The following is a 16,411-nucleotide window of genomic DNA, read 5'->3' as shown; positions in this document are numbered from 1 at the left end:
ACAGGAGTAGGCAACAGAACTGAGCATGGCACCCCGGTTTCAAGCCCGTGGGAGTAGGAGGATGGTTAATTTTTTCAAGGGATTCAATGCAAGGATTTTTGCTTCCTTCCCAATTCCTGCACTTCGCAGAGGAACTGCGTCTAAAATAATGCTCTTTTGATACTACCTCATTAAATTTAGCACTGACCAGCACTAAAGATGGCTGTGCATCACGTGGTCCGAAAACGGGGAAGGGGGAGAGCGTCCTCGCCCCACCTCCAACGAAAAGCTTTGGAAGGGTCTATAGTGCGCCTGCGCGCGGCGTTGGGGTGGGGAGGGTGGGGCAGCGCGTTCCCTCGTCCCCGTGTTTGCGCGAGGCCAGCGGAGGATGGCACATGCGCGTTCCCGGGAGAGTGAGCCCATTGTGTGAGGGGGACCAGCGGACCGCTGCCTCGGTTGCGGGTGGCGCCGCCTCAGGCCGGGATGGAGCCGATGACCGGCGGCCCGGAGGATGACGGTCCCGGACCGCCCGGGCCCTCGGAGAGCGGGGGCCTGTCTGCTTCCCAGCGCCGGGCTGAGTTGAGGCGAAGAAAGCTGCTAATGAACTCGGAGCAGCGAATCAACCGGATCATGGGCTTCCACAGGAGCGGGAGTGCCCCGGGCGAGAAGCTGGGGCCTCCGGGTAAGTCCCCGGCCCTCGCCGAGAGCCCGTGGGGGCCCCCCCTCGCGCCCCAACATTACCCCCTTGCGGCACCTGGCTCTCAGCCCGCACCCCTGGCGTCCTGCCCCTCCTGGTCCTGTCGGGTGCAGCCCCGGCCCCGCCTCCTCCTGCTCCGGGTCCCGGCGGGGGGAACCCCCGAAGGCCCAGGCCCCAGCCCTGTCCCTTCCTGCCCCAGCCTCCCTGCGGGGGGCCCTTCTCCAGTCTCGGCGGAGCCCTGACTCGGGGAAAGTTTCCCTCCCCTTCCTGCACCCCTCTGAGAGGGGAAGCCCTCCCTAATCTCTAAAAGACAGACTGGTGCTTCGTCAGCCCCAGCGAGACTGCTTTCCTGGCCACCCCAAAAGGCATTTCCCCTTCCCCCGGGCAGACTGCCCAGCCGTGTAGACTCGTTCCCACACTGCGCTCAGATTTATTTGCCTTTCCGGATTCTGATCCGTTCCCCAGTGTCCCGCCCTTCTCCCTTTTACTGCCCCACTATTCCTCTTCCTTTCCTTCTCTCTCTCTCTTTCTTTTTCTTCTTTCTCTCCTTCCTTTCATCTCTTTCTCACCTGCGCTAAAAAAAAAAGAAAGGGTTGCACTTTGCATTTATTACCCACAAGATTGGTAGCCTGTGGGCCTGCTGAATCAGGGAAAGGAATGATGGGATTGGGGGGGGTGGAGGGAGGATTGGTTCTTAGCTGTTCCCTTTCATCTAAATAGCTGTCTGAGAGATGTATTTCTATTGGTAGAATCGATTATTTTTGTGATTATCTTTTTGCTTTTGTGTCTTTCTCATTCCTTGTTTTTTGACGCTGTCAGGCAGTGGAAAACAAAGCCTTTCATTTATTTTGCTTAAGCTCTAGATGTCCCAGTAACCACCTTTATTGAGTAAGAGATGTTATTGTAAATGGTACAAATCTTGTAAGGAATGTTATGATGGCACTTAGCAAAAGAATCATTTTTTTAACTAAACAGTTTACATTTAGAGAAAGTTTTCCAGGTGGAATAACTGAGTGGTAAACTTCGATTTTGAACAGAAGTTAAATGTATACTACCATGTTCACTGTGGTAGGCCCCTGACAAGGCACAAATTTAAAGAAAACATAATCTTAACCCTTTAGAAGCTTGTAAGTTAGTAATTTACAAACTGAATTTTAAAATAACTTTTAATCTACGTTTTCTCCCAGTTTGTACTTCCAGTTGCATTGAACATTCCCTTTATTAAATGGATTTTATCACCACTTGCAAACTGATAACAGATTTATATGTATTTTTGTGAAGAAATAACAGTATTCTGGTAAGACTCAGTTATAGAAACACAGGCTTAAAATTTAAGGCAACATAGTTTGTTTTGGTTCAGTCATTTCAGCCACGTCCAACTCATTGTGACCCCATTTGGGCTTTTCTTGGCAAAAATACTAAAGTGATTTGCCATTTCCTTCTCCAGCTTATTTTACAGATGAGGAAACTGAGGCAAACAGGGTTAAATGATTTGCCCAGAGTCACAGTAAGTGTCTGAGTTTGAGATTTGAGCTCCGGTCTTTCGAAGGCCAAGCCTATCCACTGTGCCACCTAGCTACTCAAGGAAATATATGTACACACACACACACATATTTAAATGTAATTATGCATATATACATATATGTCTGGGAGCTGGAAAAATGAAGGAATGTTAAAGTACATTTCTAATACCCAAAGAGATGGTAGGAGGCAACAGGGTGTGGTGGACATAACCTTGGACTTAGAGTCAGTTGAAATCTATGTTAGACTCCTACTTCCAACACTTAGCAACTTTTGACCATGGGCTAGTTTCTGTTGACCTTTTCTGAGCTTCTTTTGGATTATATCCGAAACAAGAATAATGTTTAAAACACCTACCTCCTAAGACTATAAAAATTTTCTTTTGTCAAGTCTTCACAGTCCTTTTTCTAATGTGTTTTTCCCCATTTTGTGAACTATTACTATTTTCATTTTGCCCATTTTTACTTTGCAATTCCTAACTATCTTTTTAGGTCCTTTTGGAAAGAATAGCTTTTTCAAATCTTTAAGAATATGTCAGCATATACAATTCTACAATTAAAAGATTGCATAAGCAGGTATTGTTTGGCTTAGCCACACTCTGTACAATTTGAAATCCATATTCAATAACCATTTTAAATTTTAGATTAAAAAGAACAGAAATCCCTGTCCCCATAAAGCTCATATTTCATCCTCTGGAAGAACAATTATTCTGCCTTGTTTAGCTTTAATATTTCAGAAGGGTGGTTCTAAGGATGTGTTTTGTTGTTGTTTTTGCAAGGTCTTTAATAAATTGGATTCAGAACCATAATTTTTAATATGTTTAATGGTTCATTGTCTCAGTGGCAAGCTCTTTATATGTTAATATACATTGTGTTTACCATAACATAGCATGCACGCTTTTTTTTTTCCTTTAGAAGAAGAATCGAACACAGAAGCAAAGCAGCATGACACTGATAAGCTAAACTCCCTCCCTGTTCCTTCAGTTTCAAAGCGAGTGGTGCTGGGTGATTCGACTAGCACAGGAGCAGTGGACCACCAGGGTGGCATTACAGATATCAAGGCAACCCAACTGATAGATAAAAAGGACTCTTTAATCAATCCACCTGAGAGTAGTAGTGATGGTAATCTTGAGCTCCGTCATCGAAAAAGAGGGGATCTTACAACTGAAACTGTCCAGAGAAGCTCCCAGCATGGCTTAGACCGGTATATTTCCAGATTTGATGAAGCAATGAAATTAAGAAAACAATTGATTAGTGAGAAACCTAGTCAAGAGAATGGAAGTACAGGGGAAGAATTTGATACTTTTCGAATTTTCAGATTGGTGGGATGTGCTCTTCTTGCCCTGGGAGTTCGGGCTTTCGTATGCAAATATTTGGTAAGAAAAGAACACTACTATATTAACAATTACCAGGTGTTTCAAATCTAAAAATAAGATCCTTTTCACAGTTCTTTATTAACAGTAGATTAATATTACCAACCTCATGCTTTTTATGGGAAATAAATTCTATTACTCAAGAGTTACATAGTATGGTGCTCTGGTTTAATAAAATATTCTTTCTAATAGAGATCATGTGTACCATATATGTTAAATATTATTTTTCAAATAATTCAAGTGTATTGAAACAATATTATTCTGAGCATAACTATTGATTATCTTTACTGTGAAGTGTCCAAGTTCCTATTATTTCAGTGTTTAAATTAGCAGAATACTGGATAATGAAATCTACTGTAATAATTATGTTTTACAGTGAAAGAGCATATGCAGAGAAGCTAAGAAATAGTACTGTTTCTTAGTTAACATTCCCTGTACTCAAGATGATGTATATTCAGTTAGAAAGCTATATGATTATTATAAATATCAAAGATAAAAATATATTGCCATAAATGGAACAAAAATAACAATATGTTTATATTCTCTGTGACACCAAAACTTAATGAGAGGGAACATGTAGCTTTTCTACAACAGGTATGTTAGAATTATTTTCAGAAACTTTAGGGTCTAAGTAAGGTATTATCTTCTGTATTACTTCCTTTAAAAGTTTCATCTTGAATCATTGGAGATGAGATTTTCCAAATAAGCTAATTTTCCAAATAACTGAATGTGCCTTTTAAGCACTGTAGCTTTTTTTTAAAAAAGATTTTTATGAAACATTTTATCTTCTCAAATATTTTATACACAATTTATTTTTTTTCTTGATAATTCAGTGTTTTAGTTGGGAACTGTACCCATGAATATAATTTCTGTATTTGGTCCACATCTCTTTAAAATGTGAACTTTCCATTTTAGATCCTTTTCAGTTACAGGTATTGTTGGTTGTTTTGTAGTAAGGAGTTATAGTACAGTTAGCTAAATTAGTGTAAGCAGGCTCTGAGTGAAGACCTGATGAGCTCTCCTGTTTCTAGATTATGAGAACCTGGAGTTTATGTGCATATAAATTCTGATTGAGATTTTTATATTTTTGAAAAAAGATTTCCAGGTAACTACATAAAATGTATTTACAACACTTGTTTTGTAAATACATACAACACCTCCCCCTACTTCATTCCCCACCCCTTCCCAACATATACATGTATATATAAAAAAAGTATGTGTGTATATGCAATATAGACATATGTACACATACATATTCATGTATATTCATATACATATATACACAAGAGTACTTGTGTGTGTATTTCCACATACCTTTAAGCTGTATCATAGGGGAAGACTTGTTTAGCTTGAAGTGACAGTTTGTTAAAAGAAATTGGCATTTGTCCAGATGTTGACTTAGAAATTTGGGACAGTATTTATGAATAAAATTCTCTTGTCCTCCTCACCTTTCTTTCTATAGGAACAATATTATTCTTTAAATCAACCTAAAATTAAATATTTTACTGTGGTTTTTTAAGTTGAATTTTGCAGTTGGCATTAATTTGACTTAATGTGATTTCTGAATAACTTGTGCACTAGCAGCTAATTTGCTCTTTTGTCTTTACAGTCCATATTTGCTCCATTTCTTACGTTGCAACTTGCATTCATGGGATTATCTAAGTACTTCCCAAAGGTAAGTTCAGTTATACCTAAAATGTATATAAGTCTTCTAATTCTGTTTTTGTGGAGTTATATTCAAAGATGTTTAGGTGATTTTGCAGTTCTTAAGCTGGGGTCTGTAAACTTTTAAAAAGATATTTTGATAACGGTTTCAGCATAATTGGTTTCCTTTGTAAGCCTGTGTATTTTATTTTATACATTTAAAAACATGTTGAGAAGGGGGTCTGTAGCCTTTGCCAGACTGTGAAAGGAGTCCATGACACAAAAATGTTAAAGGACCCTGGGAAATGAATCATGTTCTTCAGCATTATTAATTTAATTTAACAAGCATTTATTAAACACTGAACTACGCACAAGGGATACAAAGACAAAAATGGAAGTGATCCTTGTGTTCTAGGACTAAAATTGTACAGGTAAGTCGATACTTAGTAAGTCAGGCATTGGTATTTGGTGTCTGAAATTATCTCAAAAATGGATTTTCAAGGGGCAGCTAGGTGGCACAGTAGATAGAGCTCTAGCCTTGGAGTCAGGAGGACCTAAGTTCAAATGCTACCTCAGACACTTGAAACGTACTGGCTGTGTGACCCTGGGCAAGTCACTTAACCCCAGTTGCCTTATCAAAAAAAAAAAATTGGATTTTCATACAAAGCTTGGACCCAAAGAAGACAAGGAAAAAAATATTTGCCTCCCTTCTTGGGTGAGGTCAGGGACTTTGATTATAGAATGTTGAATTTACTGTAGGTCACAGCCAATGTGTTGATTGATTTTACCGTGTTGTTTTTTTCCTCCTCTTTTTTATTTTTTACAAAGGATAACTGTATGGGAGGATGAGATATATTTGAAAGTAAAAAGATGATTTTAAAACCAAAAGCTATCAATTAAAATTTGAAATAAAGTTTTTTTAAAAATCTCATTGTGATAGCTAATAAGCAGTCATAATAAGGCATTGTTAAAGGTTTTCTTGGTTCTGTGAACTGCCTTGTGTCACCCCCTCCTTGAAAAGAGCAGAAAACAAAAGCATGAGATTAATATCAGTTAGGAAAGAGAAGAGAATAAAGTGTTGGAAAAGTTGATGGTACTGCTTTGCCTGAAAGATAGGATGAACAAGCCTTTGTTTTGAACTTGCCATTTCGAAATTGCTTTAGCTGTCTAGATTGTTCCTCTTTCATGCAAAACTGTATTCCTTCTGTTTTTTGAAAGGATTTGAAAGGAAGTCTTTATTTTGTGAAAAGAAAAGTTTGAGCCTTCAAGTCAAGATGGCTAAGTGAGAGTTTGAAAAAGATCTGGACTCTTCACATTCCCCCCCAGCACACACAAACATACACCCATAGAAACAATGAGAAGAAAAGTAACTTTAAACAAACATAATAAGATAGATAGGATTATTAGGGAAACCAATTATAATTAAATACAATAACCAAAATATATTTTTAAAAATGTGGATCCACAGATGTCAGGTTAAGAACCTTTAATATTAAAACTATCTTAGTTTTCCCTGGTCTCACCATGTTACCAGCCTTTTTAAAAAAAAACAAAACACAGGCTCCTTAGATAACATCCCATACACATCTACAAAATTCCTCATTTGTAAGGTTACAGTGTACTGATTTCTCTCCAGGTTCCTCTCCCATTGCCTTTACCTTCTTTGGAAACTAGTATCCCACAAGTCCCATCATCACTGAAATAAAAACTTAAACCAGAAATATTACCAGAAGTGTTAATGTTTAAAAAGATAAAAAAGATTTTGCATGAATGAATCAACAGTCTCTCTAAAATTAAAAGAAAACGTTTTAAAAACATATCAGAAAAAAGGGACATCTGCAACTGCTGAGCAACTAGCTATTTTTAAGAGTAAGTTACCCCCCCAATAGAACAGTGGTCAGATGACATGAAGGAGGAAAGACAAACTGTTTATAACTTCATGAAATGATGTGTTAATGTAATAATCATATATAAATAATAGTATGTAAATGAAAACAGCTTTAAGAATACCCACCAGAAAGGCAGAATAGAAGAACAAAAAAAGAAAATCTAATATTGGCAAAGCTATAGGGAGAAAGATACTACATTGCTAAGATTATATTTTTAAAATATCAAGAAAGATCTAATTTCTAGAAAAATATTCATACCTGTGCAAAAGCATTCATTTGCTGTGTCTGTAATGATAAAAAAAAAACTAGAAATAGCTATTGAAGAATGACAAATTTTGGTCCCAGTTCCCTACCAAAGTGAACCTGGGCAAGTCATTTAACTTTTTTTGTACCTCCATTTCCTCCTCTCTAAATTGTGAGGATTGGACTAAATGACTAAATATTTATAGAAAATGACATAAGGGAAGATAGGTAGATCCAGAATTTTATACAAATCAACTATAACTAAATAAAAAATGAAAACTGAGGTTAAAATAGCAGAACTTCAGACACTGAAAGGGACACCCAGCAAAGACATTTATAGTTTGTCGCCTGCTGATTTGTTTGATTCTAACCTGCTAAATGTCAAGGGTTTTATATAAAATTTTATTTCTTATTTTGTTAATACAGAAGATAAAAAGAAAAGAGATATGTAGTTAAGTTTAACTTGCGCAGTTTTTAAAAATTGAATTTTAAAGAACTATTAACAGACTAGAGAATTATAATTGACAATGACTACATATTATTCCTGGTCTGGAATAGGTCTACATAAATTGATTGTATTTAGTCTTTTTACTTTAAAGTTTTTCTCTTTTATGAACTCATTTTTCAGAATTTAGAAAATACAATGTTTTGTTTACATTGTTAGAATGAGTAACAGTGACAGGTTAAAATGCTGTCTGCTCATTCTTGTAGTGTCGTCTTTAAGAAGAAAAAAAACCTCACAACATACTTTATTACCCAGTTTTCAATTTCTCACTGAAGAATTGAGCATTTGCTACTCTCTTTGAGCCATCTGCTTAGATCAATTATAATTGTCCTGTATGAGAGAGAGACTCTGTGTGTCTGTCTGTCTGTCTGTCTTTACTATAAAATTTTTTTGACTGATAGCTGAATCAAGCTCATCTAGACCCATGGTAATTGATGAACATTAAATATATTATGATTTGGAGCACAGGGGAAAGGAGGGCAATATCTTTTTCTTTAATCATTATAAAAGCACAGTTTTACCACTGGAATGTCTGTTAATCTAATTTTCTTGAGCACTAACTGTATGAAAGCATTGGTAGAAAGACAGTTGATTTTTTTTTCCTGTGTCCAGCCAACTTTTAAATAATGAGTGGAAAGGTTTATGAAAATTAAATACATCAATCCTAAAGTAGAAGACAACAGCACGATGAATTTTCTATGAGGATAAAGTGAAAATCATTGAAGAAACAAATGTTTAAACAAAAAAAGAAAAACTTCAGACCTTCTTTTCCTTGACCCCTTTGGCTGCCTTTTTAAAACTGTTTCCATAACTGTTGTGCTCCTTGTTCTATTCAAAGAACCTCAGAGAGGCAGCTAGGTGGTACAGTGGTTAGAGCTCCAGCACCTTGAAATCAGGAGGACCTGAGTTCAAATCCACCTCACACACCTGACACTTAACTAGCTGGGCAAGTTATTTAACCCCAGTTGCCTCACCAAACAAAAAAAAAAAGCAGCAAAAACAAAACAAAGAACCTCAGAGTTGAAAGGGACTTTAATGGCCAGCTAGTTTATCAGCCCCTCAACAAGAATTCCTTCTATGATATATCCAACTAGTGGTCATTCAGACTTTGCTTGATAGCTTTTTCTTAGGGAAAACACAGTATCTCCGAAAATAGTTCTTTCCACTGTTAGAATAGCTCACTTGAGGGGCAGGTAGGTGGCACATGGGATAGAAGACCAGCCATAGAGTCAGGAAGACCCAGCTTCAAATCTGGCCTCAGAGACTTACTAGCTTTGTGACCCTAGGCAAGTCACTTAAGTCTGATTGCCTCAAAAAAGAAAAGAAAAGAAAAGAAAATAACAGCTTATTTGTTAAAAAGGGTTTTTTTGCTCACTAAAGACCTCTGTAATTTCTACCTGTTTTTCCTAATTCTCATTCTACTTTCTGGAGCCAAGAAGAAGAGTCTTATCTCTCTTCCTCATGAAAGCCCTTCAAGTACTTGAAGATGCCTATTATATCCCCTTAGTTTTTTTCTTCTGCTGCTAACCAATCATCTCCATTTCAGGCAGTTCTTACATGGCATAATTTCAGTGCCCTCCACCATCATGGCTACTTTCTTCTAGGCATTCTCTAGTTTATCAATGTCCTTAAAATTTGGCACCTAGAATCAAACAGCTTTAAGTGTAGTCTGACCATGGCAGAAAAATAGTGGACACAATTGGATACTGTGCTTCTCTTAATGAAGGCTAAGATTATATTAGCTTTTTGCCTACTGTATCATACTCTTGACTCATATTGAACTTATCCTCTAAAAATCACAGATATTTTTCAAGTGAACTACTATGAGCCTCCCCTTTCCCTTCTTGTACTTATTATGTTGGGTTTTTTTAAACCTAAATTAATTTATCTCAGTTAGATTATACCTCTTTAGATGCAGTTCAGCGTTTTTTCTTCTGTCAGGATCTTTTTAGATCCTGACTTTGTTATCCAGCTTGTTCATTTCCCTGTCCGTCCCCCCCAACTCCCTCCTGGCCCTTTATTATCTATACTTTTGTCAAATCATTGATTAAAAATGTCTAATAGCGTAGGGCCAAGTGCAGAGTTCACAAGCACTAACTAGAGATCTTCCAAGTTGATATCAAACTATTAACTAGTATATATTGCACTTTATCATCCAATTATTTACAGTTTCCATATTTACTTGTGATGTAGTCCACATCTCTAGCTTGTGGACAAGATTAGTCTTAGAGACTTTGTCAAATACTTTGCTAAAATCTGGAGAAACTATATTTACCATGTTCCCCTAATCTGCCAGGCCTTCCAACTTAGTAACATTCTCTTGTTAAAATAGGAAATGAGGTTAGTTTGACATGATAAATTGACCACTAGGATAACATAGGTAATAAGCATTGACGAGGGAATATTTGAAGTCAAGTTTTCCTGGCTCCAAGTCTAGTACTTTTCTCCAGATTTCAGAAGGGTTCTCTTTCGGAACTGCCTGGCTTAACAGTAGTTGATTTTATTAAGAGAAGCATAGTATCCAGTTATCCACTGTTTTTCTGCTTTGGTTAGATGATATTGTATTCTTTTTTTTTTTTTTGCTAGGCAGTGGGGTTAAATGACTTGTCCAGGGTCACACAGCTAGTGAGTGTTATGTATATGAGGCCAGATTTGAACTCAGGTCCTCGTGACTCCAGGGCCGGTGCTCTATCCACTGCCCCTGGATTTTTTTTTTAAACACTATTCTTGATGGAGCTATATTGGCTCTATGTGATTGGCACTTCCTTTTCTGTCCATTAACTATCCCTTTAATAATACATTCTAGAGTTTTGCCATGACTCAAAGACAAATATGCTAACCTATATTGCATTTTTTTTCCTTTTGACCATTAGAATATTTGACCTTCACATTCTTATTCCATCTCTTACATCCTCTATAATCTTTCAGTAATCACTGAAAATAGCTTAAGCAAATGCATTCTTTGCTTCTTAAAATACCCTGAGATGTTTTTCATCTGGGCTTCATCGAAGATAGCTAGGAATTTTCTTATACTACATCTGTCTGTTTATCATTGTTATCAATTTTCTGTTGGCCATTTTTGTTCTGCTCTTTCTAGTTCAAAGATCATTGTCTTGGAAAAAAAAACTAGAAGCATTTAAGAGTTACGTTGCTTTTCCTTCTCTCTCTTCTGCTGTTATCATCCCATCTACATTGAGTAGCAGTCCTGTACCTTTGAAGCTTCTATCTTTCCTGTTTCTAATCATTCCTTTGTTGTGTTCTCTTTCAATTTTTGTGAGTCTTCCCCAGAATTCAGTTCTTGACTCTCAGCTTTTTCTATATTGTCTAGCTGGAAATCTCATCCACCTATTTCCCATGATCTCAACTACATAGGCTGGTTACACCTCTATCTTCGGTTCTGATATCTTGCTTTTGTTTTGTTTTTTTCCATTTGACTCTTGGACATTTCCGTTCATGTTAGTTTTCAACTCAAATATGTCTTAAAACCCAGCTCATCATATTCAGATACTTACATGGATTTGAGATCTCATTGTTTTGAATATTTCCACTAACAATACAAGTTTGAAACTTTCTGTCCATGTCCTCCTGTAATATTAGAAGCCTGCCTTCCTTTCTCCTAACATCGTAAGTATACTAGTAGAGCACCTGAGCTGTCTACCTATCATTTATATAAATACAACCAGTCTATCCATAACCACTCAAAAGTTTGGATAGGGCAGTAGACTTGAAATCAGGAAGGTGTGAGTTCAAATCCTGCCTTAGACGTTTACTATGTTAGTGAATGAGTCACTTAACCTCTCTTAAATTCAGTTTTCTCATCTGTAAAATGGTAATAATAATAGCTCTTGCTTCACAGGTTGTTAGAAGGATCAAAATATTCATATATATATATATATATATATATATAAAAATATGTATGTATGTATGTGTGTATATACCCACACATACAGTGCTTTGTAAATCTTTAAGCAATATATTAATGTTAGTTAATTCTGCAGTGTTCTGGGGTTCAATGCAATCACTACTATGTTTTCTGCAAAAAGGAGTATCTGGAGGAGGTTCACGATTTCTGAGGGAATCCCTTATTAATTTGTATTCTGGACTGGCTCTCCATCACATTGGCAAACACCTTTAGCAAACGTGTCTGCCTGTTTTATGCCTTGCCTAATGTTTATTGTAAGAGGATTATTGAAAAAGGCTACTTCTTTTCTATCTTTCAAGGAATTTTGAATGATTTTATGTGAAGTATAGGAGAGAAATCTTGTTAGAAGAGCCTTTAAATTAGCATTTTCCTTTTTCATAATAAACACTGAGAGCTTATATCTATATATCTTTGTTAGTTGCATAGTGGAAAAGATGTAGTCCATTGTAGAGTTCTGTAAAAAACTTTCCCATTTCTACTAACAGCTTTATCAAGACATCCCCCTGTACATTTGTAGGTGAATCTCATTAAGGTTTTTTTAATAGATGCAAAAGTAGGCATGTACATCAATAGTTGTTAATGTTCTTTCTGTCCCCTTTTTTTTTTTTGCATTAATAAAATGTACAATTTTTTCCTCCCATGCCTTTGGCATCTTTTGTTTCCTCAGGTACCTATGCATTGATGCCTCAAAATTTTGTTACTTCTGATAAGGGCCTCATCTGTATATATGTTGTCCATTCTAGCTGCTTTTCCCATCTTTATTCTTGAGTGCTATTTCTGCCTTGTCTGTAAACAGATTTGGGCCTTATGATTCCAAGTGTGGTGACCTTGGTAGTGAAAAGTTTCATATAAATATATTTGTAGATATTTTCCATTTTTCTTCAGTTTGTTGACCTTCCACATTCAGCTTTAAATGCCCACAAAATGTATCTGAGGGTCTTGCCAAGCATTTTTTTTTCTTTTTACTTTCTTCTTTTTGCGCAAATAGTGTTTTCTTTTGTCCAATTACATGTTAAGATAGTTTTTTTCAACATTCATTTTTTAATAAAATTTTGAGTTCCAAATTTTTCTCCGTATCCTCCCAAGACAGCAAGCAATCTGATATAGGTTATACATGTACAGTCATGTTAAACATTTCTACATTAGTCATGTTGTGAAAGAAAAATCAGAACAAAAGGGGAAAACCAAGAGAAAGAAAGAAACAAAAACAAAAAAAAGTTAAAATTGTATACTTTAATCTGCATTCATACTCCATAGTTCTTTCTTTGGTATGGGTAACATTTTCCATCGTGAGTCTCTTGGAATTATCTTAGATCCATTGTATTGTTGAGAAAAGCTAAGTATCATAGTTGATCGTAGCACAATGTTATTGTTATGTGTACAGTGTTCTCCTGGTTTGGCTCACTTCACTCAGCATCAGTTCATGTAAGCCTTTCCAGGTTTTTCTGAAGTCTGCCTGTTCATCATTTCTTGTAGTACAATATATTCCATTACATTCATATACCACAACTTGTTCAGCCATTCCCCATTTCGATGGGCATTCCCTCAATTTTCAATTCTTTGCCACCACAAAACGAGCTACTATAATTATTTTTGTACATGTGGGTCCTTTTCCTTTTTTTATGATCTCCTTGGGATACAGACCTAGTAGATCTGGTTTTGCTGGATCAAAGGGTATGCACAGTTTGATTGCCCTGTGGGCATAGTTCCAAATTGCTCTCTAGAATGTTTGGATCAGTTCACAATTCTACTAGTAATGCATTAATGTCCCAATTTTCACACATCTTCTCCAACATATATCATTTTCCTTTTCTGTCATGTTAGCCAGTCTGATAGGTATGAGGTTGTACCTCAGAGTTTTGATTTGCATTTTTTCTTATAACTATATAGATAGCTTTATTTTGTTCATCTGAAAACTGCCTATTCATGACTTGTATTCTTATAAATATGACTCAGTTCTCTTTATATTTAAGAAATGATTTGTCAAGCTTTCTTTAAATTGTTTTTAACTTAAACCGCTTCTCTTTGCTTTATGAAGCTTTACTATTAATAATCATCATTAATCTTGGTAAGATTTTTACAAAGAAGCTTGTATTCTAAACTGATGTTGCCTTTAGCCACCATCTCACATTGCTTGTCAAATAAAGCAAGTATTAGTTAACTAACTTGCTTTTTTGATCTCCTTATTATAAGAATTGATTTATATTGTATAAAAATTACAATTGGTATTAATATATTTTCTCTTTTCCATTACATGTTTTTGTTATCAGTTTCCTGTTTAAATAGTTCAAGATTGAGTTGTTTCAATTGCATTCATATTTTCTTGTCATTATGATTCTTCTAGTGTTTTACTAATTCTGATCTTTGCTCTAAATCGGGTTGGACTATATATACGGACAGCTGGTTCAAGGGTGACTCCCATACCAATAATGAGTCTTAAGTGTGTTAAAAAAAAATTTCACTTTTGCCATGAGGGAAAGCCTTTGACCTTTCTCATTCTTTCTTTCTGATCTGTGCTTTCCAATATATTTCTCATCATTCTCATTTACTTACACCTTTTGAAGTCATAGAATATCAAAGTGTATATTAATATAATATTTGGAGGGTCTGGATCTTCCTAGAAATTCTCTTTCTGTCCTCCATCTTCCTCATAAATATTGGTGAATAAGGTGCAGCTATTTTGATGGTAATGCTTTTGCAGATTCATGGGCACTGCAATATAAGATAGCTCAATATCCCATGAAATAATGTTTCTTATTGCTTTAGGGAGTATAAGAAAACCAACTCTCCCCAGTTCGTTTCTTTGCTTCTCCATGGAGTGAGTTTCTGTGAACAATCCTTTTGTTAGGTTCAACCTCCTTTCTAATAGTTTCATTTATATAGGTTATGCTAGGTCAAGATTGTAATGATTTGAGTCCTTCAACAATATACTCACCTATATACCCTTGAATAATGATCTCACATTTAGAGTTCCTACAGTCAAATTAAAATCTGTGGATGTTTCAGAATGATTTTTATCACTTTTACTTGCCATTCTGCCTTCATTACTGCAGAATTGGAAAGCAGCTACACAGACTCCCCTGCCAACACATCCTTTGTTCACCCTAAAGGGTACAACCATTCTCCCACTCAGGCAGATTTGAAATTTTGGTTATCTTTGACTCTTCCCTCAGTCCTTCATATTATATAGCAATTACTAAAATTCAGTTAATTCTGTCGCTTTTTGGTTGTAAGACTGGACAGTTCATCCAAATTAGCTTTATTCATCTGTAAGTGATAGTAATTACATTATCAATGCTGTGTAATCCAACAATCATTTATTATGCACCTATTGTGCTTAAATAGGTACTAGGGGTACAAATACAATAGAAAAAACAGTCACTACTCTCAAGGAGCCTGCTTCAACTAGGGGAGTACAATATATAATCAGAAAGTTTATACATGATCGTTGAGAAAGAAGGACAGAGGGCATCTTTGGGGAAGTTCTAATTGAACTGAGCCTTAAGAGATGCCAAGGATTTTAAAAGGAGGAAATGAGAGGGTTCCTTATAGGCATAAAGAGCATTACCTCTTCAAAGATGTAGAGGCAGAAAATGGAATGCCAAATTTGGGCAACAGGAATTAAATTGATTTGGCTGGAATGTAGAATATATAGAGGGAAGTAATGTACTTCAAAAATATTATCATTAGGCTCAAATGGTAAAGGACTACATAAATATCCACAATTATGATTCTTTGTGTCTACAATGCATGGCGCAGTGTCCACCTTGCCTATAGTAGGTTCTCAGTGAACATTTGTTGATTTGATTTTCTGTCCATTAATGCTTTAAAAAAACTAGCAGTTTGTATAGTCATGATTTTAAAAAGTGCCACAACTAAAACTTTTCACAGGACTTATGTTATTTGCTGAAAGTTGTACTTGAATTTATTTATCCTTGCTTTTTCTCTTTGTTTAGAGTGAAAAGAAGGTGAAGACAACAGTACTAACTGCTGCACTTTTATTGTCTGGAATCCCAGCTGAAGTAATCAGTCGTTCCATGGATACCTATAGTAAAATGGGAGATGTTTTCACAGACCTTTGTGTCTACTTTTTCACTTTTATCTTCTGCAATGAACTGCTTGTTTTTTGGGGCTCTGAAGTTCCATGAAAGCTATAGAACCCAAAAGAGTATCTTATAAAACCAATTTTCTGTTCTCTACTAGTCCAAGGGAAAGAAACCAGTTTATACTTTTATAGCATTCTTACTCGATAGGAGTTGTAAAACCACTGGATTTGGAATGGCAGGGTTCCCAGTTCAAAAGTTTTGTGGTTGTACTAGTCCTGATGTAAAGAGTAGAGTACAAGTCTCATTCATCTTTTTGTCTTAATTCATTTAGAAAGTGCATCTATTGCCCTGGCCTACATTCCCCTCAGGTTGTATTCTTTTTTGGCCTATAATAACACAACTAAGGTCTTTGTACTCTTTGCAGAACTGTTAAACATTGTCTTAGCCATTCCTTAGAACTGCTTCCGGTATTTGTTTTTCCTTCTCTTAAAATAAATGAGTCCATCTTATACATAAAATTAAATTAACTGTGTTTTCTAACCTACTTGTATACAATGTAAAATCCAGTAATTGAATGAAATAATCAAACATTA

At 36.2% G+C, this 16,411-nt stretch overlaps 1 protein-coding gene across 1 annotated transcript; it reads left to right on the top strand.

The window, feature by feature from the left end:
* Positions 1 to 307: 307 nt before the first annotated feature.
* CAMLG (calcium modulating ligand) lies at positions 308 to 16,411 on the top strand. Its single transcript, XM_020991229.2, is given in 5 exon segments — positions 308 to 437; positions 439 to 661; positions 3,112 to 3,572; positions 5,179 to 5,244; positions 15,729 to 16,411. Coding segments are annotated over 5 exon segments (1,005 nt in total). The 5' UTR covers positions 308 to 374; the 3' UTR covers positions 15,921 to 16,411.

This window comes from Phascolarctos cinereus, unplaced genomic scaffold, assembly GCF_003287225.1.
Source record: "Phascolarctos cinereus isolate Bilbo 61053 unplaced genomic scaffold, phaCin_HiC Scaffold_2;HRSCAF=192, whole genome shotgun sequence".
Lineage (NCBI taxonomy): Eukaryota > Metazoa > Chordata > Mammalia > Diprotodontia > Phascolarctidae > Phascolarctos > Phascolarctos cinereus.
Note: the sequence above shows the minus strand (reverse complement) of the source record. Positions and strands in the feature narration are given on the sequence as shown.